Below are 26,402 nucleotides of genomic sequence, written 5' to 3'. Positions count from 1 at the left end.
GGATAATGACCCCAGCCGAAAGCAGACACTTAACCGACTGAGCCAACAAGGCGCCCCTAGATTTTTTTTCATTAATTGGTTACAGACTTTATGCAAGGATTTTGGTAGGGTCACACCAAAACTACACAACAGAGAACATGTTCTTCATCTCCTATGGTTTCCAGCAGAGTAACCTGCTCAATTTTTATTAAAATTCTATTATATTGATCCAGCATTTTGCTATTAGACATTTATAGCTCTATTTTACAAACAGAAACCCCAATCTCTTGCCAGACCCCCTGCAATTAATACCAGACATAAACCACACTGATCTTCTCTGTTTTGGTGTACTAGTTGTCCTGCTCAGTTGTGTAACTAAAAAAACCCCAAATCCCATTGGTTTATTCTCACAAATGTTTACTTCTCGTTCACATCAAACAACAATGTCAAGCATGTGCCAGCAATTGTTAATGTTTCAAAACCCACCAATATTGTCTCATATGGTTTATGATGACTGGGTCTGTTTAAGAAATTTTCCTTACCCAGGTGCCAAAGATACTCTCGTACATCCTCATTTGTTAGCTTTCTTCTTCCACATTTAGGTTTTTAATTCAACTGTGAATGTGTGTTTGGTACAAAGAGAGGAAGGAACCAAATTTGTCTGTCTCTGTGTAGTGCTAATGTTTTTCTGACAAACCGTTGTAACACTCACGGTTCTACACACGCCCACACCTTGTTTCAGGGTTTTGTGTTTAACTTGAGTCCTTTGCTTTTTTATAGTTCTACATAAATATCACATATCTTTTTATTCCTGTGACTTTGTAGTATGTCTTCAAATCTGGTTGGGATATCACCATCTTTACTCTTCTTTTTTAATAGTGCCTTTACTCTTTATTCTGGGATAGGGTAATTTTTATATTCAGATGTTAATTTGTGCAAACTAGCCTATTGAAATTATATTGAGTGTTTACAGTAATTTGGAGAGAATTAATAAAAAATGTTAGGTCATGCCATCCATGAACATGGAATATCTTTCTATTTATTCAGGTATTTTTATATGTCCTTTAATAAAACTCTTAAAATTACCTACAGAAAAGTATCCTTGCTGCTATCAACCTTTCTCTTGAGTTCCTTATAACAAGTCATATTTTTATATTCAGTGTTTCCACATCTCCGAAAGCTTGCTTATTCCTGCACCATGCTAACGTTGTCCCTTTATGCTTTAAGATTTTTATTATGCCTGTGTTAAATTCGTATTCTGTTCTGGTCCATTAACTTTCTTCTCTGTGTTATTTTTCCCTGTGAGCTAATATGATCCTGGGAGTATGTGCTGCCTTGGCTAGTGATCTGTACCTGATGGGAAGTCCATCAGGTACAAAAGCCCAAGCTGTACAGCATGTCCCTGGTGAGTTTTAGGGGGAAGGATACACCAAGAGCAGCCATCCTTTTGTATTGTTATGTGGACTCAATCATTCTCTGTTTACAGTCCCCCTCTCCCAGCTGGATCACCTTGCTCTTTAGGAGACGTCCCTGCACTTCCACTTCTCTTATACCAAGAGCTGCCATAGAGTTTACATGTGGGGAGAAAACAGGAAGGAGTTTGGGCAAGTCTTTGGCTTGCCCCTCCCCTTGGTACCCGGTATCCAGAGATCCTTGATGTTACTCCATGGCCCCTAACTGGCCCTCAAGCTGGCAGTACTTCTTCAGTCTCCGCATGAATATGAGTGTGGGGAAAATAAGCTTCCTAAAGCCATGTAGGAGAGGAAAAGGTCCAAACAGAAAGTGTTTCCCTATGCATCCCATGGTGTTCAATTGTCTTCCAAGTTTAAGCTGTTTTTCTCCAATACAGTGGAACTCAAAGACCTACTGGTTTCTCTATTTTCCTATGTTGGGGGAGCCTTCTACCTCCTTCCTGCGTATGTGGTGTATCCAGGGGTTGATTCAGGAGAATCAGGTAGCACAGTCTATGTTTAGTCTTCATTTGGTGAGATATAGTGTATTTTATGCACACACATAGACACACAGTGTTACACACATACACCCTCATAAAAATTTTCTATTGTTTGCTTTACTATTTCTGGCCAGAATTTTTCAAACACAATGTAATAGTCTATTCCTAGAATAAGCCCTCTTTGACCATGAGATATAATCCTTTCAACGCATAGATTTATTTGATTTCCTCAAACTGTATTTAGAATGCACCCCCCCCGTATTCAGAAATGAAATTAGTGTGTAGAATGTGGATATTTGTATACTTTTGGTACCATTCTCCTCATCATCTAGCAATGATATTTATAATACAGTGAGGAAAGAATGAATTAGAAAGTCACCTATTTGTATCTATGTTATGATATAGCTTATAAAGTATAGAATTTATTTGTTCCGTAAATTTGAAAGGGAACTTGCCCATAAAACACTGGATCCAACCACATTTTGCAGATCACTATTTAGAAATTTTTTCCCATATTTCCTATGGCGATTGAGCTAATTCTCTACACTGCCAATAGCATAAATCAATCTTAGCAATTTATATTTTCTTGGAAGTTATCTTTTTAAATTTAATGAAACGTTCAAGTGTATTATTAGTAAAGGATTGCAGATCACTTGCATTTGTGATTATGCCTCCTTTCTCATTCTACATTTTGTGTATTTAGTGCAGATATTTTCTTTTCCTCTTGATTAGTTTAAGTATTTTCTGTTTTCATATTTTTCAATAAAGTAGGTCTTGAATTGATCTACTCTCTGGTTTTTCTTTAACTTCTGCTTTTATCTATTAAACACTATCTCCTGATTTCTTCATATTCACTGTCTTGTTCTTACTACTTTTTAAGTTACATTCTTAGTTTGTTGATTTTCACTATTTTGTTGTAACAATAAACATAAACATAAAACATAACTCTTTTATGGCTTTGGAGTGACTCCTGAATATAATTGTGATTATATCCTCTACATTTTTATAATTATTAATTTCATCATTATTTTCTGAGTACTTCAAAACAGAAGCAGATGTGTATGCACCTGCAAGCTGATGAGATGGTGGAGGGGATTCATTTCCAGATGTTTGGGTGTTTTAATATTAATTTATTTAACTTCTGGTTATTAAATTCTTGTCCTATAGCTCTGTGTTCATTGTCTATGTCCTGTGTAGTTATCTATGTTGAGGAGCTCATTGAGGATCCCTTTGTGGTTGCTTATAAGATAATGTTTGTGCTTTATGGGCCCTTGAAAAGAAATGTATTTACTAACACGTAGAGAACTTAATACTCTCAATTAAATCAACATTATACATTTAACTCTTCCCAAATTTTATGCTTTCTTTTACAATGTTACATGTATTATGGACTGAAGAAAATCAGGTATTTTAACTACTGGATCATTTCAATCTATTTCTTTTTACAATTTAAAAGTTTTATATATTCTAATGTCATATTATTTGGTGCATAACAGCTCACAACTGTTTATACTTCATTATGGATTGCACCAGGCACCTGTAACTTCCCATTCTGTCCCACTGACTTTTTTCAACTTAAATTCCCCTCTATGAGACAAACCATAAGAGACTCTTAATCATAGGAAACAAACCGAGGGTTGCTGGAGGGGAGGAGGGGGGAAGATGGGGTCACTGGGTGATGGACATTAAGGAGGGCATGTGATGTAAAGAGCACTGGGTGTTATACAAGACTGATGAATCACAGATCCATACCTCTGAAGCCAGTAATACATTATATGTTAATTAATTGAATTTAAATTTTAAAAAATTCTCCTCTGTGTAATATTAATACTGCAGATATCCTTCTCTTTTGCTGGCATTTGCTACTCTTTTTGCTCCTTCGTTTATTTTATCTCCAGGAATTGTTTTTGTTTTGGTGGGACTCTTCTAAAGTACATTTTATATTTATTTAAGAAGAACAAAATCCATTAGCATTTACTGACATGTGTGATTTCATCTTTGTCATTTTAATTTCTGTTTCTGGAGGTTTTCATGCTCTTTGCCATTTTCTTTTCTTTTTCTTTAACCATTCTCTACTATATAAATAATTTTTCTAATAAATTGAAGATAATACAAGTTTTAGAATGTACTAATGGTTACTTTTTAAATTATGCTTACATAGGGGTGCCTGGGTGGCTCAGTGGGTTAAAGCCTCTGCCTTTGGCTCAGGTCATGATCCCAGGGTCCTGGGATTGAGCCCCACATCAGGCTCTCTGCTCAGCAGGGAGCCTGCTTCCTCCTCTTTTTCTGCCTGCCTCTCTGCCTACTTGTGATCTCTGTCTGTCAAATAAATAAGTAAAATATTTTTAAAAATCATTTAGAAAAAAATAAATTATGCTAACATTTATTGAAACTATATGCTTTGAATTATTACTATTTAGAATAGAATAGCACATCATTGACTCTCCTTTTTCTCCTAATTGACAATAACAATAATAATAGCACCAACCTGATAGGGTGGATTGGCAGATCAAAGAGATGGTAGATGTAAATTTGTGTGACAACATAGTAAGACTCAAATGTCAGCTGTAACTAATACCTTTGTGGTCCGTGTTCATTTTCCTCCATATAAAATGGGGAAATTAACACAACTTGATTTCCTCTTCCACATCCCGTCCCTTACTGGCCTCCTGGCCTGTTTTGTTACTACAAGTCATGAGATTTTTATTCCTGTTAAAACATTTCTAAGGTGCCTGGCTGACTCAGTTGGAAGAACACGTAACTCTTGATCTCAGGGTCATGAGTTTGAGCCCTACATTGGGTGTAGAGATTACTTAAATAAATAAACTTAAAAAAAAAAAAAACCTTTTTAATTATGTCATCTCTTCTAATTATGTGTCATCTCTTTCATTATGTATTTATAAGAGGTGAATTTTCTCTGTGAACTGTTTATACCAGTCATTCTAACTTAAACATGTTCAAATTATTTCAAGCACAAGTCCTTTCATGCCTCGTGTTTTCCAGATTTTCTCATCCTTTGTTTTCTGTGCTTATTAATGGTAATTTGTCTGGGTTGTTTGTTTGTTTGTTTGTTTGTTTTAATTTGTCTGGGTATAAGAATACTTGGATCATCATTTTGTCTTTGAGTGTTTCATGTGGTAAAAGAGAGATTTGAAGTGAGACTGAGGTCTCTTTCTTCAGAGATGACCCTTTTCCTGCCTGGGTGCTTGAATGTCCTTCTTTACTTTCAACACCCTCCTGTTCTGACAGGATACTTCAGCCTGATGGCAGGAGGAGAGATGTCTGATCTGGATCTGTTTGCCTCATTTAGCCAGGGAACTCTCTCTTATCTTTGAGCAATGCAGCTGCTCTAGTCTTTCTGGAGTCTCCTTCAGGATTCAGTTGCTTCTTTATAGCTTCTCTAATACGATCATCTCTAGTGGTTTTCAAATTACTGTACCCTCACTTTGTACTGTGTGGGAGATCCTCAAACATATGCCCCCACATCACTGAATCACCTTTCTGCAAAACTAGTCTTTCTTGCTTTTACTTTTCCTGTTGTTGTGAACTTTACTGTGCTATATTACTGGTTGTTAGGCATCTTCCTTAACTTCTAGATCCCTCCCTTGCTAATCTACTTTGGTCATGTCAGTGTGCATATCTTGTTTTGCAGTATTTGCAGACATTCCTTCAGATGTATTGAGAGCCCAAAGTAGAGAGTACATAAAATTTTATTTTTATCCCAGTAGTAAGCATTTTTATAATTATGTTCTTCCTTTACTACCTGAATGTTATAATCGTTACTCATTTTATGTTTTAGAAGTTTTCAGAGGCTCACCATGTCCTTTCATTTCTAAATGAAAAGAGTTTTTCACAATCTGGAATTTGTACCTAAACAAGTGAGAAAAGTTTCCTGTGATCACTTTAGTATTCCTGTTAATGTTGTTAAGTCCTTATATTATATCTTAAGCTGGAAGGGAGGACAATGTAAGTATATATCATGAGTTAAGTGATACAACAGCCTCAAGGACCACAGAATAAGCAAGTATGAAGTCAGTACGTGTTGGCCCTTATCAGCAGCAGATGATAAACTTGACTCCAGAAAAAAATGTTAATTCATCCACTGTAAACACATTCTGTGATTGAAGTCCAAGATAAATGACAAACGGAGAAAAATGTTTGCTATTCAAATATAAAATTGATTTACAAATCTATAAAACATTTACATATCAGTAATGAGATTTGTAACCTACTAGAAAAAAATCATCTTGAGCAGTTAGTTTTTGTTCATTTATTCCATGGAAATTAGCTTATCAACATATAAAAAGAAATTTAGTCCTACTGATCATTAAATATGGAAAGTTTTTAAAGTTTGTATATCATTTGTTATCCATAAAGTGGGCAAATACTTTAAAAATATAACAGGTTTGGCTATAGTATGGAGAAAAAGACACCCTCTTGTACCAACTAATGGACTGTGAATTTAAAAACATATATTTGGCCAAGCAACTCTACTTCCAGCACTATAGCTCCTAAGTATCTTTGTATATATACAAAGATGTATGTGCAAAGTGTTCACTCCAGCATTGTTTATAATTGAAAATATACTAGTGAGGATAACAATAGACTGCTATAACAATGAAGCCCAACAAATACTTAGTGGCTCAAGAAATATTTATTTCTCTCTCCCACAGATTTCAGGGAAAATTGTATTCCTTATGGCCATTCAAGGAGACATTTCCTCCCAAGATGCTGCTCTGTCATTCTCTAGCATGGCCATTATCTTCGTGCTGAAAAGAGGATCGACACCACGTCCATATTGCAGTTGGTGCGAAAGGGGAAGAGAGGACAGAGCAGACAGGCACACAGCCTAAAGTCCTAGATTCAGAAGTGACACATACAATGTCGTTATATTCCATTAGCAAGAATGCTGTGCCATTTGGACAATTATGTGCTGAAAGCTTTGGGAAATACAATCTAATCATACACCCAGGAAGAAAATGAAAATGGATTTTGGTAAACAAATGCAGGTCTCAGCTTCAAGAAAATGCTAGAAACAATCAAATGTCCATCAAAAGAGCAACAGTCTGGTACCTCCATTGGATGGAATATTAGACAGCAAGTAAAGAATAGGTTGAATCTCCCATATTGTTAGATGCGTATCATAAGAAGATCCCAATACACATTATGAAATGGAAAAGCAAGTTACAGAAAAATGTGCACAATATATTCACATTTGTGTTTTTCAAATGAAAATGTGCTACATACTTACATGCAGATATATACACAGAACAGTTCTGGAAGAAGCTGTTATGGTTCAACTCAGAGTTGAACTAGGGATCTAATGTGAGAAGAAAACTTACTTTTCAATAAGTCCCTTTTTCTATTGTATGGTTTTTTTTTCCGTAGGTATACATCTTTATTAATATTGCAAGGTGTAAATACATAAATATGAGTAAGTTCTTCCCTTGCTTAATACTTGCTAGCAATTATCAGTTGCTATAAGATAGTGTCCAGCTGACTAACCTATTTTTCAAGTTCCTTTTTTTCCTCAGGTCCCTTTGTACCTTTTTATGCCTTAGACTTGAAGCTCCCTTCTTGTGCTGTTCCTCATTTTTCTACCTTTGCTCATCAATAGTCTATCAGCCTAAAATACTCCTCCAAAAACCCCAGTACACTGTATTTTACATTATGCTTTTTTTTTTCTTTTTTTTCTTTTGGCATGTAAGACTGAGTTGTTTAGTACCATAAAACTAATATCATGGATTGTCTGGGTATCTCCCCAAGAGGAGAACAAGGACAAGGGACAATGTTCTGCCCCTCCTCATCCCTAGCAGAATGGATAACAAATAATAGGGAGTCAATAAATATGTCTTGAAGTGAAAAAATCGTTTCAGCCACTTAATTTAAAAAACATTTATTAAGTGACTGCCATATTCCTCTCTTAAGTAGCTTCTCTGCTCCTTCACTTTTTTTTCTGATTTTTCTCTTTTGTCCTGTATATTTTCTTCCAACTAATTTCTGTCCCCTCTTCCTTGAGGACACGAACTTTAGAGTCCAAATATGCACATATTAACCAGGGGGGGAAGTGAAGCATTTTTTTTAATTAGTAAAGGAGTACATCTGAATGAAATCATGGATTTTAATCGCTATCCAGATAGAAAAATAAATATAGATAAGTGTGTAGGGGTATATGAGTATTCAAGAATGTATTTCCTAGTTCTGTCAATTGAGAGAGCTGTAGGTCAGTGACACCACAGTAGCAATGAACACATCTAGTACCCAAATATCAGCTTGTAAGAACTATTACAAAATAAAACTAACCAGGCTTCTTTAGAGAAGTGACTGACTACGAGGACCAGAACAGGGAAAATATTATAAGATCTGTCCAGAGAGCCCTGTAGTGTTAGAGAGTAATGAGGTACTCAGAAAGAATTGGGGCATGTTGAAAAGGACACAGATGTCAGTCTAAAGGAGCTCACGGTGACCAAATCTGGGACAGTTTGAGCAATAGTAGCGAATTGTAACTCATAGAGTAGACAACATATCCATCAACCCACACTAATAGAAATGAGTAATTGAATGAATTAATGAATAAGTAAATAAATAAATAAGTAAATAAATGAAGGAGATTTCTACAGAAGACTGCTGATTAATAAATATAAAACTGATGGAAATGAACACCACCGTTAAGCACATACCATGTATTAAGTTTTGCAGGCAATAATCACAAATAGGTATTGAAATTAGAAGGCAAATGTGGGATGCAAAATAGGATATTTTCACCATCACAGTGTGTTTTTCCTACACAAAACTCATTCACTACAAATAGAGAAATATGCAGTAATTTTACAGCTGAGCAGTCTGGCCAATATCACTTTAATCCAGCAATCAGCGTTAGTACTGCCCGCAATGGGACATGTTTGACATCAGGTACTTCTTAATATGTGACAGTGAGAAGAATGCATCGTTTTTGTCCTTTTGTTACGAGCAATATATAAAGTCAGTCTAGGGAGGAAGCCTCAGACACACACAAATTAAAAGACATTCTACAAAACACAGGCCAGTAGTCTTCAAAAGGGTCAAGGTCATGAAAGACAGACTGAGAACCTGGTATGGATAGAAGCGACCAAGGAAACATGATTAGATGCAATATGGGATCTTGGATAGATCCTGGACGAGAAAAAAAGATCTTTTGGGACAACACAAAATTCCAATAAGGTCTGTAGATTAGTTAGTTATTTTATATCGGTGTGAATTTCCTGGATGCAGGCAGTCTTACTATGGTTATGTAAGATGTTAACATTAGGGAAAACTGGGTGAAAGATATATGGGGGGCTCTACCGTTTTGAAGCTTTTCCGGAGAGCTAAAATTATATCTATTTCTTTTTTAAGAAACATGGTTATTTATTTTTTTATTATGTTCAGTTAGCCAGCATATGGTGCATCATAAGTTTTTGTTGTAGTGTTCAACGATTCATTAATTGCATTTAACACCCAGTATTATCAGCCAGTTACCCTACACCCCTCTCACCCCTCCCTTCTGTAACTGACTGATCCACCCAGGCACCCTGCTAAAATTATTTTTAAATATAAAGTTGAAAAAAAATAAAAATAAATAGAGCATGCAATTTATCACTGGGTTACTCTCTTGTAAGTCAGGGGACCCAGAGCACTGCTGAAGTAGACAGTTCAGAACAATTCTCCAGCACTTAATGGTTAATGTTTAAAATCAGTAGGTTTTTTTCCCCTCATTTAGTGTCATTGAACATTGAGGTTTTTTCCTTAATTATCCAGAAGAAGCAACATATTGGTTGTTCATTTAGTAAAGGAAACTGCGCTAATCTAATCCTTAACTAGATACATGGCTAAACCCAAAGAAAGTGCCAGATGAGGCTCTTACATGGAGTTGGGATTTTTGCCAGGTGCTGCTCTGAGTCTCCGAGCCACCTTTACAGCTGTGAGCTGTTTAACTGAAAACCATTTCTCAGGTTTCTGTAAATCTGACGTGCAGGTTTAGAGGTACCCTGCAGTGGTCTGGGAATGCAAAGTCAAGGAGAATCCTCAGTGTATGAAATACACAAAAGATTCAGCAAACAAACTGACTTCATCTATTAGCCACTTTTTTCAAGACTTAAGTAAGTTTTTCCTAAGTCAATATGTTAAGAGCAGAAGCAGGCTGTGGGAAAGGTGTTCAGATGGGAATTCAGAGTTTGGGTTCACGTTCTGATCCTGCCACAGATTATATGGTGTGTCTGAAAATACATCTCGAACAGGGATTGGGACACCTGTATGAGGGGTGCTGAACCCCATGCGGTGCCCTCAGCTATCGGTTTTATGTTTCTTCTTACCCTCCTCTAACATGGTTGGTGGGAATTCTGTTCATCGCCTCTGACAACATTTTGGGCACATGTCAGCTTTCCTTGCCAGCCCTAAGGGTCTCACTTTCAGGTAATACAAGTTCACTCCATCTGAAACACAATGTCAGTCTGACCGTTACTTCACTGTCCTTCTGCTCACCTGCCACCATCCCCCTCCTCGCCTCCACCCACAAACACCCCCACTCAGGCCTCAGGCTAAATAAGCCTTTGGTAGAGAACCTGCCTTGGGAAAATGAGCCGTGCTCCCTTCTTCCAGTCAGCGTCCGTCTCCCCTGATTTCCTCTCCACCTTTTCACCCTCACTCCCACACTCCTAAATCAACAGGGAGTTTAGCACACAGGAGCTCCAGGAGGTCTCAATCATGCCCCACTCGAAGGTGAGGAGTAGAGCCCACACTTCCGGTGCTCTGACCGCTCCCGTGACGGGGAGTCTGTGAGCCTGTGGAGCACCTCACCTCCCTCCACAGCCATGCGTGCCACTCGGCACGACTGCTCCCCCTGCACAGCCTTACCCATCCCCTCCCCTGACCAGCAACACCATGGCTCCCTGCCCCTCCCTGCCCCCCCCCCCGCCCCCCCCCCCCCCCCCCCCGCTCTGACAGCCTCCAGCCGGTCCAGGGACATTCCCTCTGGGCTAGCCTTGGAAATAAGTGCCTAAGAGCCCCCAAGGATGGATTTGCAGGCCTTAACCTGGCTGCTCAAGGTATCTTGAGGCTGCCTGGCATGCCGTAACTGCTCAAGAATACACAGGATAAGGAAATGTCCCAGAATTCTCTAAAGGATGCTGGGTTAAGCTTTTTGTTTTGTTTTGTTTTGTTTTGTTTTGTTTTGTTTTGTTTTGGCTTTGTTGTTTGTTTGTTTCTGGTGGTTAAATGCATCGGAGCTTTAGAGTCAGCCACACCTGGTTCATTCTTTGGATATTTCTTGAGCACCTATTACATGCCAGGCTTTGTTTGAGGTTCTGAGACACAGAAGTAAACAGAACAGTGAAAATTCTCTGCCCCTCCCCCATGGAGACTACCTTCTGGTTTTGGAAGCAGATAGTCAACAAGTAAATAAAGGAGTACATGATATGAAATAGAAAGAAATCAGTATCATATATGCCTCCTGATATGATCTGTTGAAAAGATCACAGCATCACTTTTGTAAAATTTCTGCCAAAAATGTGTAACCCAAATCTGTGAAGAAACATCAGACAAGCTGAGATTGAAGGACATTCTACAAGACAGTTGTTCTGCACTATTTAAAATAAAAATGTCATATAAGACAAAGAAAAGCTAAGACGCTATTCCAAATTAAATGAGACTTAACTTATCACAGTGAGCACAGAGTAATGTATGGAACTGTTGAATCCCTATGCTGTCCTCCTGAAACTGTTATAATAGTGGATGTCAAGTACACTTCAATAAGAAAAAAAATTACATGAAAATCAAAAGCAGGTCATAATCCTAGATTAGATCCCAAAGCAGATTTTTCATACCCTGAAAGACAGTATAATTCTCGAAATTTGAGTATGACTAGCATGCAGAGTAACAGAATCTCATCAATTTTAATTTATCATATTGAGTTTGCATAACAAAATATCTTTGTTCCTGGGAGATACACACTGAAATATTTAGGCATAAAAGGTCATGACATCTGCAGCACATTCCCAGATAGTTCAGTAGTGAAAACAATAGCACCAATGACAACAATCATAATAATAGCTGTTACTTTAGAGAGAATAATAAAAAGCAAATACTGCAAAACATTAATAATTGGCAAACCTGAGCATAGGGCATGGTCCTCATTTGTGGAACTATTCTTGCCAATTTTATGGGGGTTTAAAGGTTTTCAAAGTAAAACCTTAAAAAAATAAATAGCAATAAGCATTCAGAAGAAGGTAGGGGAGATGGAGAGTGGGGGTCAGGGAATGTCTCTTGTGACATGACCTTTGTGCAGAGAGCTGATGGGAAGAAGGAGTTCGTGAATTCTGCAGAGGGAAGAGCACTGCAGGAAGAGAGGACAGCAGCCCCTATGTGGCAGTGTTCCTGGTGTTTTTGTGGAACAACATGGAGACAAGGGGCTCTGGGGCCGTGGGGCCCTCCTGTGAAGGAGGGTGGTAAAAATGGTCCCAGGTCAGCTCCTGGAGGGGCTGGGAGGCAACAGAAAAGTTGTGAGGTGTGTTTTAAGTGTGATGAGACACTACTGTAAGGTTCTGAGCAGAGCAATAAAATGGCCTGACTTTCATCTGCAACAGTCACTTTGGGTGATTTTGCGGCAAGTAGAGTACAGGTAGGCAAGAAAATTGATTGCTGTTGATTCATTTTTCAGGATGGCCTTGAAGAAGCGGGTGTGCAGGTGAGATAAGATGTCAGATCGGTCTGGGATAACGGTGGTGGAAGTGATATGAAGTGAGTGAGTTCTACACGTATTTTGACATTCTCGTTTGGCTAATGTATTAGCCCATGGACTGGATATGAAGTGTGAAGGGGAAACTGGAGTCAAGGGCAATTCCCAGGCTTGAGGCCTGATAAAATTAGATAAAGTGGGTGATGCCATTTACTGACTGGGAGCCCGGAGAGTGAGGAAACTAGCTGGAGGACTGCCTTCTGGGCCCTCCAGGGGCACGAGGATAATCAGCTCAGGGCCTTTCTCTGTAAGAGTCCAGCTCTGGGGCACCTGGGTGGTTCAGTCGGTAAAGCAGCTGCCTTCAGCTCAGGTCATGGTCCCAGAGTCCTGGGATCAAGCCCCACATTGGGCTCCCTGCTCAGCAGAGAGCCTGCTTCTCCCTCTCCCTCTGCCTGCCACTCTGCCTACTTGTACTATCTCTCTGTCAAATAAATAAATAAATAAAGTCTTTAAAAAAAAAAAAAAAGAGTCCAGCTCTTGCCTATGTTTTGCCAAGGCCCCACCATCAACCTCAGTTCCCAGTGCTTTCTCCATACAATACTTGAGAGGGAGGCTGGCTGAGCAGACAGGTGCTCCCTGTGACCAGCACCTACCCTGGCTTCATCCACCACCAGGGGGCAGTCTCAGAGTGCTAGAGTACATTTTAGAACCTGCTCAGGGTCTTCAGGACTCTCTTTTTCCCTTTGTCCGTGCATGAGGGTCGACATACATACCATAGAAGATGTTCCCGCCCTTTGCATGTCCTTCGGTCATCTAAGTTCTGTCTCCCGGTTTTCTGATGTGAAGAGTAGAACTTTTCCTTTGGTTTTGGGAGGAAGGACAAGAGCACACTCATCTGTTTCCTTGTGTTCCAAACCTTCACACAGGCCCGATGTGCTCCCATGCCCATCTTTGACCTCCCACTCTTGCCAAAGCCAGGCAGGCAACCCTGCCTGACTGCTGGAAGATAAGCCTGCCAGAATGGGTACAAAAGGAGAGACTTGGGGCCATAAGACAGGGGGAAACAGAGTTGTTGTGGTCTGGAGAGAAGAGGAAATACAGGAGACATTTTCAAAGGAAAAGGAATTAGCCTTGGTTACTGGCAGAAAGTAGGGTTTAAGAGTAGAGAGAAGGAAAACTCGAGGAGTCCTCTGCCAGCAGATTGTTCCAGGTCAAAAGTCTGAAAGGATGACGCCTCTTTCATTTTGTCACTACTAAAGGAGGAGAACTCAGACACACTTATATCATTCATTAAATCACTTATTCCACAGAATGCCCGTACCAGACCAAAACCCATAATGGTATGTCAGAGATCCGAACCTGAAAAGCATTGACCTCAGTGAATAAAATGAAAGTATATGGAAGGTTAGTTGTGCTGATGTATTTCTGCTGCAGGTTATGGCGCACTGATGCTGAGTCTCCCAGAGCTCACATAAATGGAGAAGTCGGGGAAGACTGGGGATGGGCCTTGGGAGGCGTCACTAGAGCTGTGACTTAGACAATAAGCAGAAGGTCCCCAGGGATGTGTGTGAAGAAGGACATTACTAGTCAGACAGCACGGACAAGACAATCTACCAAGTCTTCCATTCTCATTACCCAGCGAAACGCATGGCTGGGCACATTGTCATGTGGGACATTAGAGGCCCTGCGGGAAAGGCCTCAGTATAGCTCTTTCTGATTGGAACTGACAGCTTTAGGAGCACCATGTTTCACCCTGACAAGCTTTAACTGAGCATTGTATAGTTTGCTAGGGCTGCCATAACAAACTAGGAGGGACAGAGTGGCTTGAGCAACTGAGATTTCTCTCAGAAGAAATCTCAGACTGAAAGTCTGAGATCGAGGCATCCGTGTCTCTGAGCCCTCTCCCCTTGACTTGTTGGTGACCACTTTCTCCATGTGTCCTCCCATGGCCTTTCCTCTGTGCACATGCATTCCTCATGTCCATGTGTCCAAATTTCCTCTTCTTGTAGACACCAGTCAGATTGGATTAGGGCCCACACTGAAGGCCTCACTTCAGCTGAATCACCTACTGAAAGGCCCTGTTTCCAAATACAGTCATGTTCTGCGGTATGGAGGGTTACAGCTTCAATATATTAATTTGGGGGCGGGGCACAACTTAGCCCATAATAAGTACCTCCTGCTTGCAAGGCACCAGGGAAAGTGGTATTAATAAACGAGGCCCAGCATAGTTCAATGTAAATACTTTTGTTTCTTGGTCCATCACTTAATCAGAAGAATCACTTAATATATGAATCAGAATATTTAATTCTAAGCTCATTTGCCCTTGAAACAGTTTTCCCTTTTAGACAGCCTGCACTTTTCCATTTTCTCTGGGTTCATTGGCCCTTCTAGGGCCCAGCCCTCTCCCTCTGCTCGTGGGAATAGATAATAATAATAATGTGGTCCCTGGGGCTGTATCCCTCCTCCCAGTCTATCACAACAGTGACAACAGCAGAGAGGGCACTGGCCACTGCTGGATCTGTGAGGAAGAGTGGCCACAGCATCACACAGTCCAGTGTGACCCCCAATTGATGGGCCACATTGTTTGACTCCAGCACTCTCAGTCCCTGCCTCTGTGCCTCCTCTCTCTGGCAGGACTCCGGGGCTAAGGAGTATACTCCAAAATGGGCCACAGAATCCATGTTAATCCAGGTGCTCATGCCCATGTCAGCATTCTCCCTGAAAAGGTACCCCTCACGGGGTGTCTGGGTGGCTCAATTGGTTGAGCATCTGACTCGTGATTTTGGCTCATGTCATGATCTCATGGGTTGTGAGATCAAGCCCAGCATTGGGCTCCATACTCAGCAGGAAATCTTCTTGGGAGTCTCTCTCTCTCTTCCTCGCTCTCGTCCCCTCCCCCGCTCTCTTGCATGTATGCTCTCTCTCTCTCTACTTCAGATAAATAAGTCTTAAAGTACTCCCTCACCAAAGCATTAGTGAGAAATGTAGACTTCACTGAAGATCTTGAGAAGAAGGAAGAGATTTCTATGGCACATCCTATTCAGTAGCTTTCTGACTTAAAAATCCACACCACCTCTAAATTTGTCTTCTCACTGCCTTTTCTTGCACACCTCCTTCATGGCAGCCTGCCCCCGCTCCCAGCTCACTTCCAGTGTACATTGTAGTGTGACTCCATCCCTCAGACAGCAAACCTCACCCTTCTCAGTGCTTCCCAGAACTCAGTGCCGTATTGTTACTATTATTGTTGTTGTTGAGTTTGGTCCATGAGGTGCCATCCTCCCTTGCCTTTGGCTTCTCTAAGTATTTCTTCTGAGCACATATAGTACTCTAGCCCAAGAGGAATCTTAACGCATCCCTGAAAGTGATGCCACAGCCCAGGATTGTGACACTCACATCCACATGCATGGGAAGGTTAAGAGCAACTCTCCCAACCTCAGGTCAACCAGAAGGGATGGTGGTGTGCTGGGGATTCTGGGACATTGAGAGGATGTGTCCCCTGAGGGCCAGGACTGTGCCAAGGGCTTTGGAGATTTATCTTATTGAATCCTGCAAGGAAAGTATTATTGTCCCCATTTTGTAGATGGGGAAGTTTGGGCTCAGAGATGTCAAGTAACTTCCCTGTGCTCATACTGTTGGAGATCCCCAGGCTGGGAAGGACCGTGAAGTCTGTCTGACACCAGAGCCTTGATTGTGTCATCCTCAGTTTTGAAAGGATCCTCTGATCCTGGGCCTAAAATGATCTTTAAAACTCTTCCTCCCCATTAAGCATCTCACCCTGTATGGATCTTGGGAGTATCACTTCGAATCTTTTGTCCCATTTTGCTCATCTGTAAAATGGGGGTAATATTTGCCCAGCTGCATTCATGGGGATATTTCATGGAAAGGTATGTCAAATAAAAGTGTGTGTGTGTGTGTGTGTGTCTGTACCAAAAAGTGAAGTATTAGCTAGTTATTAGTATCTTGATATGTGCCATTGAACAAGATCTAACCAGTGAGTGCCACTACTCTTGGCTTAAACACTATTGGTGAGGACTATTTTCAGGATAAGACCAAAAAAAAAAAAAAATCCACAACATTTAGGACTTCTAGAAAGGAACATGGTGGTGTCTCAGGAAACTGATGATCTTGAACTTGTCCACAAAGAGCAGTGGGTAAGAAGCAGCCAGGAGCTCCATGCTACTACATTTTTCCTTTTCTAGAATCTGTGAACTTGGGAGCTACACAGACACATCTTTGGAAGAAATATGGCTGGAGGGAGCAACTGGCTAATTTGTCCATCCTAGGGCATGTCTCTCACATTACCTCCTCTAAGACACCTACCACCACTTGATCATCAGGACTTGTCTCTTCCTTCTAGAAAACCTGCAGTGGGTCTCTGTGGATTACCATACTTCACACTCTTTCCACCAGGCTACCATCATCCCCCGGGACACCTACCCACATGGACTCACACACATTTCCTTCATCACCCACTTGCCCCTTATGCCAGCACACCTAGGGTACCAGGCAGGCCGGCTTTTCAGTCAGGCTTTGCTGCACGTATGTTGAGAGTCTGGTTGTAAGCACTGCCCCAGAGCACATGTTCTTGGTACACTCATTCCTGCCTCCATATCCAAGTCTCCAGTCTGGATGTGGCTCCTCATCTTCATTCAGTCCATCCGCCAGTCTGTGCAGCAGTCATTTAACAAATGTGCGCAAAGCCTAAGACTTGGATTCTAAAGTCATCTGGTGCTTGGTTCTAATCCTGACTCAACCACTTCTTCCGGGTGTATTTGGGCACATTATTTCACATTAGTTCAAGGTTAGCACAAAGGTCGAAAGACATCTTAACATAAACCGTCAAGATGGAGTCTGGTGTGTAATAACAGCTGAGTAATTTTTTGCTAGTCTAATTAATATCATAACTATGTGCTAGGCACTTGTTAGGAGTAGCCTAATGGTCTGAAGAGGAGGCCAGAGCAGAAGGCAGGAAGGACACATCATTCTGCACACTTGGGTCACACACAAGAAACAGTCCCTGTCCACCTGCAGGGAAGATCAGGCAAGAGGCCAGAAAAAAGTCAAGCAATTAAGGAGAATCCGGCATTTTCCGAGTAGAATGGAATACCATTTCCGGGCAGAATAAAGGCACTGAAGGCTTACCTATCCCTGAAAATCTTTGGGCTCCTCTTGATATATCTGTGTGCCTAGGCTGTCAGAGGGGTGACTAGAGGTCTGCTGGCAGGTGTAAGGCCCTCACCCATCAGGGAGGGTCTTGTATCACACAGTGAGGAGACAGGGTACAACCTAAATGTATGGAATGCCATCAAAGCACTTGTACAGATATTTGTATTAAAGTCAATTCATTCTTTAAGTTTTGAAAGAATGTCTCTGACTCTTCGAGCCCCCCTTAATAGCTCCCTTCTCTGACATATTAGAATAAGCAGCAAATAAAGCACTCTTCTTATCACTTGATGATCTAAACCTAGGGTCTTGTGTCACCCTTGGGCAGTATTAAACATTGATACTTGTCTCCAGAATTAGATCTTAGATTTCCTGTATATAGAGACCGCTTCAAATCTTTTGTATGTCCTCACTGTGCTGACTTGCCAGAGCAGGAAAGGACCTACAAGCCGCCGAGCTGTTCCTCTCTGTTTATGGATAGAACCCAAGCTGAGGGTCTTGAGGTCCTGCCCAAGCTAGCTGTGTTCCTCACTGTTGCTTTACCAACATATTCATTAGCAACAGTTTTTGCAGCTGTTAGGACAAAGCCAGGTAGATGTAAGAAGACTATTTCTGACTTTGAAGTCCCATCCAAACGGAAGCTAATCAGGACCTGGCTTATATTGTGTCTTAAAAGAAACCAGGCCGTGAATGGGTAGAAGGATGGTGAGAAGGTCCTCATCATAGCCATTACATTTCTCAGAACCCCAGTGCTCGCTCTCTGCCTGCAGAGTCACACATAAAATGTTAGGGGTGAGTGTGGGAGGAACCAAAGCATCAGCCAGACTTGCAAGAGAGGAAGTGAGTCTGTGTGGCTGGCGGAGAGCGAAGGGACCTGAGTTTCTGAGGGAGTGCGCCAGACTGTCATACCACGGCAGGAAAATAACTCATTTCCCGAGTCTTCACTGTCAGCAGTTGGTTTAATAATACCTTTTCAGGAAAAGAAAGTTAAAAATGAATATTTCAGGGATACCTGGGTGGCTCAGTTGATTAAGCATCTGCCTTCAGCTCAGGTCGTGATTCCAGGATCCTGGGGTAAAGTCCCATGTTGGGCTTCCTGCTCAGCAGGGAGAATGCTTCTCCCTCTCCCTCTGCCTGCTGCTCCCCCTGCTTGTACTCTCCCTCTGTGGCAAATAATTAAAATCTTTAAAATAAATAAATAAAAATTTGAAAAAGAGTGAGCATTTAAATTAAAACACATCCCTATTATAGAAAAGTTAAAATACAAACCAAGGATGTAAATCACATGTGGGCACCAAGGATGAGACACAACCTTGCAAATGACCTCATTTCAATCCAGAAACAAAAGGCAGCACATTATTGGTGGGGTCTCAGAGAGCAAAAGAAATGTTCCTAGAGGAGACAGCGGCAACTGTGCCTCCCGACTTATGCCTGTGTGGACCTTCTATCTACCCACTGCCTTCAGGTCCTGGCTGAAATGACCAAGCACATGCTGGTTAATTAACCTGACATGCTTCTTTAGAACAGACCAGCAAATCAGGCGAATGCCTCTGCCATCACCAGCAGGCTGTAATTCTCCGTGTTCCGTTGCTCTATGAAGCCTGATTTCTTTGTTCCCCAATTGATTGCCATGGAAGTATTGCTCAACATGGCAACCACACAAACTAGGGCTAATTCCAGCTGGCGCCAGAAGGTAAAGCACACCGAACAGAGGGCTTTCCCTAAGAGGAAGCCAAAGGTAGGAAACCTTGTGTTTTGTTTTGTTTTGTTTTTTTAAAGATTTTATTTATTTGTCAGAGAACGAACACAAGAGTGCACAAGCCAGGGAGCAGCAGGCAGATGGAGAAGCTCAGTGGGGAGTCCGATGTGGGGTTCCATCCCAGGACCCCAAGGTCATGACCTGAGCTGAAGGCAGACACTTAATCGCCTGAGCCACCCAGGGGTCCCAATGTAGGAAACCTTAAGAAAGTCTGATTGGCATAAAAGGATTTGGAGTTAAGCCTGGATGTGGATCTTCATTCTGCAACTTAACCAGCTATTTAAATTGGGATTTCAATTGTCTCCTCTATAAAATGAGGTGATAACCTAAAACAGGCCCTCTGTACCACCCGCACCCTTCCACTGTGCTAATAAATGCACTGAAACAGCTCTTCTCCATCTTCTCACCTCCAGCTTCCAACTCTTTCCCTTTTCCCCTCACTCAGGAGATAGATTTGCTTCTGTTTTCACTGAGAAAGAAGCAGCAATCAAAAGAGAAGAAGCACATCCGACTAGCACCAACTTCACCAGTTTGTCTGCCTTTCTCTCTCCATACGGATCAACCACCTCATTCCAGTCCAAACTTAACTGTTCCTCCAGTGAACTGGGTCTCACCTCCTCCCATCTACTCGAGGACATCAATCCAGCATTTTCCCACTCTCTTCTGCAGCGTCAGATTAATAACATGCTGAAATAATCTCCCAAATTTAAATAAAACCAAACCCACCCTTCATACTGCATCCCCTTCCCCTGTAACTACCCCCTTCTAGAGCAGAACGGCTTGTGCTCACCACCGCCATTTTTTCTTGAAATTATCAGCTAGGTCTTCACCCCTACCACATCACTACATCTGCTACCATTAAATAACCCCCCTTTGGTGCACCTGGATGGCTCAGTCAGTTAAATGTCCAACTCTCGGTTTTGGCTCAGGTCGTGATCTCAGGGAGGTGAGACTGAGCCCCACATCAGGCTCTTTGCTCAGCATGGAGTCTGCTTGAGATTCTTTCCCTCTGACTGCCCCTCCCCCTTGGTAAGTGTCCCTCCTCCCCGCTCACATGGGCGTGTATACTCTCTCTCAAATAAACAAACAAACTAAGAAACAAAAGATCCTCCAAAGACATTCTCCCTAACCCTCACATTACGTGATGTATAAGCTTCATTGGATGATGTGGGTTCTTCCTTCTTTCTTGAATCATTTTATTCCCAGAGATTTCACTCCTTCCTCACCAGTCTCTCCTCAGATTCCTTTGTTTTTCCTTGATTGTCTTGGCTCGAAATATTTCCTTAATTTCCTTGACCTTCAGGTCTCCATCCTCAAAGCACTTCTCTTCAGTGTCCACATTAACTACATAGTGATCTCATCAAGCCTCATGGCTGTAAGTACCACCTGTGCCTTCATGACTCTCACCTGTATTTACCTAGCTTGGACCTCTCGCCTGAATTCCAAGGTCATATATCCAGCTCCACATGAATTCCACATAAGCATTTCAAACTTACTTTCTCCAACCCAACCCTTCATCCCACCCCACTTCCCCATACCAACTCTCTTCTTCTCCAGGACTCTTCCTTTGAGTAAATGGACCCTCTGTCTACCCACTGCCTCAAGCCCAAAACCTTGAAACCATTCGTGAGTCCCCTCTTTCCTTCATATTCCATATCCAGTCCCTCAACAAGCCCATTCTGTTCTACCTTCAAACTGTACCCCATATTCAACCATGTTGCATCCTAACTACAGTAGGCCAAGACAAAATGAATTCTCTCTGGGATAATTGCAAGAGTCTCCAACTGGTCTCTGGGCTTCCATCTTGCCCTCCTCTAATCTGTTTTCCACAGAGAAGCCAAAGGAATCCTTTTAAAATTCTTTACTCAAAACCATCACCCTTAGGATAAATTCTGAGGCCCTTGCCATGGTCTGCAAGGCCTGGCATGAAGCTAACACTTGACTTCTCTGCCCCTTTTTTCCCTCAACCTTCTGCCCCAGACACACTGACCTCTTGCTATTCCTCAAACACACCCACCCCTTGTCATGGCCTTTGTCCGTGGTTTCCCCCACTACCCAGAATGCTCTTCTCCAAAGTAGCTCATGCCCTCACCTCTCATGTGTCCTTGCTCCAGTGTCACCAGTCAGAGAAGCCTTCCTCATCACCTTTTTTTTTAAAGATTTTATTTATTTATTTGATAGAGATCACAAGGAGGCAGAGAGGCAAGCAGAGAGAGAGAAAGGGAAGCAGGCTCCCTGCTGAGCAGAGAGCCCGATGCAGGGCTCGATCCCAGGACCCTGGGATCATCACCTGAGCTGAAGTCAGAGGCTTCACCCACTGAGTCCCCCAGGTGCCCTTCCTCATCACCTTTTAAAGCCTGGCTCCACTTTTATTTTCTTCATTCCTCTTATCCTTAGCCAAACTTATATTATATACATCTTTGATTATTTATTTACTTTCTATCTCTACCCACGAGACCTTAAAACCTTAAGGGGAAGGATTTTACTTTTTTCCACTGCTATAGCCTCAAAGCCAAGGCCAGTGCCTGGCTCATAGCGTGGCATAATAAATATTTATTGAGTTAATTATTGAATGAGTGACTGATCTCTTACTCATCAGATCACTAGGATGATTACATGCATTAAAATATATAGAGCAATTTCTAGCACATGGCAAAATACTTGAGAACATATGTTTCTTCTCCCATCATCATCATCATCATCATTATTATTATTATTATTATTATTTTAAAATGGAGCTGGGCTGTGGCAGTGTTGCCACAGCTAATCATTTTGTGACATCTGCTATTATCAAGGTTTGCTTATATTTCTGTATTTTATATGTTCCCATCTGGCATCTTTGAGGAATAATTTGAGAAAACGTGTTCCTTTGAGCTCACTGCTCAGACTTAGTTTAACTTGTAGGCATTTCCTTTAAGCTATCCACTTGAATAAGAAATGTCATAATGGCTTCCAAGGCAAATTCTCCAGCTCTATAGGCGGGGAGGCTCTGAAAGTCTGAAACAGTTCCAGCTACATCCCACAGGACAAGGAAAATGCTACAGGTGTCTTGGCATCTTGCTAAACTTCCAGGGAACACTGAATACCATATATGGAAAGTTCTGAAGTCAGAAATAAAGCACATGAGCACAGGAAGGAGACCAGACTGGACGTACATAGACAGCACCCCATGACCTTCCTGGCATAGCAACAGGGTCCATAGAGTGTGAGAGAAGCCTTAAAGGGGAATCTGCTGCTCCCCTTTGTTAAACAGGCACGCTCTTTTAGTTTTAAGAAATTTGAAGGCTGTAAAACAAGGGAAATAGCTCCCCAAAAATCAGATTTGCTTTCTCACTGTACATCCTTTCCCACTCTCACTGTCCACCAAAAGTAGTTCTATCCCCCTCAGGGGTGAGGGGCAAGATCTCCTCCGTTCCCTTTCCATCACCAGTCAATCACTGTCAGTGCGGAGAGTGTAGGCTTAAAGAAAAGTCAATTTAATTCTGATCCCTGGGCTTGACTCACATGAGCTGTGCGACTTTGGGCAAGTCCCTTAACCTCCCTCAGCCATTTCTCCAGGAGTAAAAACAACAGTGCCTTCACTGGATGGTTGGGAAGATGAACAAGGGTCACCTGGGGATGAACCTGCTATTATTAAAATCAGGATAGGTGCTTTTTTTTTGTTCTGCTTCTGAGACAAGGGGAGCCAGTTTATTGAATCATCTAAACTTCATGGCAAGCAATACGCAGGACTTCATTTCTCTATACGATGATATTTGCTCAGATAAATCACCCTCGCCCTGGGTTGCACAACCCACGACAAAATCTTAGCACATTCCTTAATTTCCTGGTCACTTTATTAAAATATTTCCACAATAAAATTCTAGTCTTATCTATTTAAACCTTCCCCTGCCTCCAGCACCAGCGCAGGTGATAGCCTGAAGGACAGGAAGTGAGGAAGTTCTGTTCTCCTTTCTGGCTTTCTGGCCCTCATGCTGGTGTGGGTCCATCTCAGTGAGTGCTGTTTCATGCCCCCTCTCACTTAGCTTTGCTGGAGATGGAGGGTCCCTTTCATAATAAATGCAGGGCTCCTAAGGACGCATGACCCTGCTCCCCTATATCCATCAGGATAGGCTAGGTTATGGTACAGTGACAAAAGCTCCAAAATAACTCATGAGCACCTCCTTCTCTTCCTTCTTCTTCCTCTTCTCTTCCTTCTTCAGTGTCTGCAGAGCCTCTGGTGAGTTTAGGCTGTAGGGCAAAGGGAAAGAGGGTTCTTGGCCGACCCATTGTTTCTGACTTTTAATGTAGGGTGTTGTTGCTCCTTTGGCCAGCCCTTTCTGGGCTAATGATGCTTCATTGCTGGCTAAGTGGACCTCCTCTATAGGGCCTGCAAGTCCTTCTCCCCAGCCAGTTCCCTGAAGTGGGGTGCTGCCTTCATATAGCCACAGCCAACCTCACGTGGGCAAAGAAGTAAAATCCCAGCCCATGGCAGGAAGGTGAGAAGAACCAATGTATTGCTGTGTACATACATTAGATACCCAACTTAATGGTTTCAAACACCAGTCATCTCTTCAATTGATGGTTCTGGGAGCTGACAATTTGGATGGGACTCTGCTTGACAGTTCTTCTGGTCTCATCTGGATGCTTTCATTCCGGCAGGGAAACAGGGTGGCTCTGCTTCACTGGTCTCGCACACATAAAGGGAGGTGACTGGACTGGGGGTGTGTCTCCCATCATCTTTCGGCCAACATTGGGTTGGTTCCTCTGGCAGTTTGGCAAGTTTCCAAGAGGGAGGATAGAGCACACAAGGCATGTTGAGGGCAGGCTTGGAACCGGCTTAAACCAGATTGGAACCGGCTTTTTTTTTTTTTTTTTTTTTTTTGTCAAATACCCTAAACCCACGAGCTCCAAGGAGTGCAGAAACATGCTACCTTTGGTGGGTGGGGCTGTGAAGTCACAATGCAAAGGTGAATGGCGAAGGGTAATGGAAGAAAATTGTAGCATTTTTGCAGTCTGCCCCAAGCATGAAAGACCACAGCTTCCTGATCTTCTGAGGAACAGGTTGGAGGGTTGATGCAGAAGTGATGTGGCTTGACAAGGCCAAATCAGCTCATCTTGTGTGTCTTGGAGAGGTGTTCGACTACTCTCGATTGGGACCTTTTTTAGACTCGTTTGTTTGGCCCCTTTTTGTCTGCAGCTTTGGGTCAAAGACATTAATTCTAGACAATGGGCAGAGTCCCCCTGGATATTCAGCTACAAAAGGAAACTACTTTGAGGGTAAAGTGACTTTTTGCAGGTCATGAAGCTACTAAGTGCTTTATACCTTTATCTGGGCAGAGGGAGAAGTATGCACAAAAGGTGGGCAATGAGAAAGCATAGTAAATACCACAGACTTTCAAAGAACCACTGTGGCTGGCATGGACAGAGCAAAGTACAGTTTGCTACAAGGTGTCATGGGGACCCAGAAGCCACCAGTCCCTGGAGCCCATGACAAGGAGCTTTTCTTTAGATTTAAGAACAAAGGAAACCTTGTGAAAAATTTAAACAGCAGGTTTAACAGCTCACATCCGTATTTCCAAAAGATCCTTCTGTCTCCAGTAGGAAGGCTGGGTTGGCAGTGCAGGCTGGACCAAACCCGGGCCTTTCAGTATTTACTAGTTTTCCAAGCCCATGTTTTAATTCTCCCTAAGTTCCAAGGCAAAGGAGAATAGGATCCAGTTTGCCATGACTGACAACAAGAGGCAAGGTAAAGAGAAGAGCAGACTAAGTCCAGTGTGTCCTCCACGAACACACACACACACACACACACACACACACACACACACACATTACTCATCCATGTGCCTCAGACCAAGTAGGCTTGAGAGTTTCTGGCTCCCATTCTGTGGAGCCAGATGGATTCGAGTCAGACAGTGGCCTCTTCTGCTTTGCCGTGTGTAGGGACAAGTGGCTGCTAAGTGACAGTCAGAGAGAAAGATCAGCAGAGGCCCTGGCCTGGCAGATGCAGCCATTGAGCCCAGAAGGTCGTATGCTTCATATTTCCAGTTCTTCCAATTCAGAAGGCAAATGGTGTCGAATGTCTAGTGTCATGGGCCGTTTTGATAGCACATTGGTAGGACCTCAAGGAGGCAGGGAAGAGGAGCAGGGCCAGAAGCAGAAACACCTTGGAGCCTCTTTGGGCAGTCTGGCTCAGCACAGGGTGGAGAAGGGGCTGTCAGATACCCCCTAGGCACAGGAACATCGGGGAACCTCCTTGGGGTGGAGGGTATCAGCGGAAAGAGGGCAGTACCTGGAGCAGACCTCACCCCCACAGCATGAGTCTGCATGACTGATCGTAAGAGAGTGTTCTGTCATTGCATTGCAGCTCCAGAAACTAAAACGATCACTTTCTTTCAAGACCAAGAGTTTACGGAGCAAAAGTGCTGACAACTTCTTCCAGCGAACCAACAGCGACGTGAAGCTACAGGCCGACATGCTGGCTGAGGTCAGCCCCAGCTCCAGCCCACTCCCCGCCTCTGGAAGCCTGACGTCCACCCCCACCAGGGCCAGCCTGCACCCAGGGGCTGGTGGCAAGGCCCACGCCTTTCAGGAGCACATCTTCAAGAAGCCCACTTTCTGTGACGTCTGCAACCACATGATTGTGGGTAAGGCCTCCCCACCCCCACATCCAGGGTCCCTGCCCCCCTGGAAGGCAAGTGAGAGTGGTATAGCCTGAGTCCAGGCCCCGGGACATATTCTGAGCCTCAGAGATGTACATGAGAGCAGGTTGTTTGGGAATGTTCTGGAGAACAATAGTTGTGCACAGGGAAGGGAAGTAGGACTGGGCAGAGGGAGAAGTTGGATGGTAATACAGTTGGAACTTCAGCCATTCCCCCAGG

At 42.5% G+C, this 26,402-nt stretch overlaps 1 protein-coding gene across 1 annotated transcript in view; it reads left to right on the top strand.

Moving 5' to 3' along the window:
* Nucleotides 1-26,402, top strand: part of STAC (SH3 and cysteine rich domain) — a 146,533-nt gene that overhangs the window by 32,739 nt on the left and 87,392 nt on the right. Inside the window, exon 2 of the mRNA XM_044252731.1 lies at nucleotides 25,889-26,168. Within this exon, the coding sequence (XP_044108666.1) occupies nucleotides 25,889-26,168 (280 nt within the window). The remainder of the gene's footprint in view (nucleotides 1-25,888; nucleotides 26,169-26,402) is intronic.

The sequence above is a fragment of the Neovison vison genome, chromosome 6 (genome assembly GCF_020171115.1).
Source record: "Neovison vison isolate M4711 chromosome 6, ASM_NN_V1, whole genome shotgun sequence".
NCBI classification, from domain to species: Eukaryota; Metazoa; Chordata; class Mammalia; order Carnivora; family Mustelidae; genus Neogale; species Neogale vison.
This window is presented reverse-complemented; position numbering and strand designations above follow the sequence as displayed.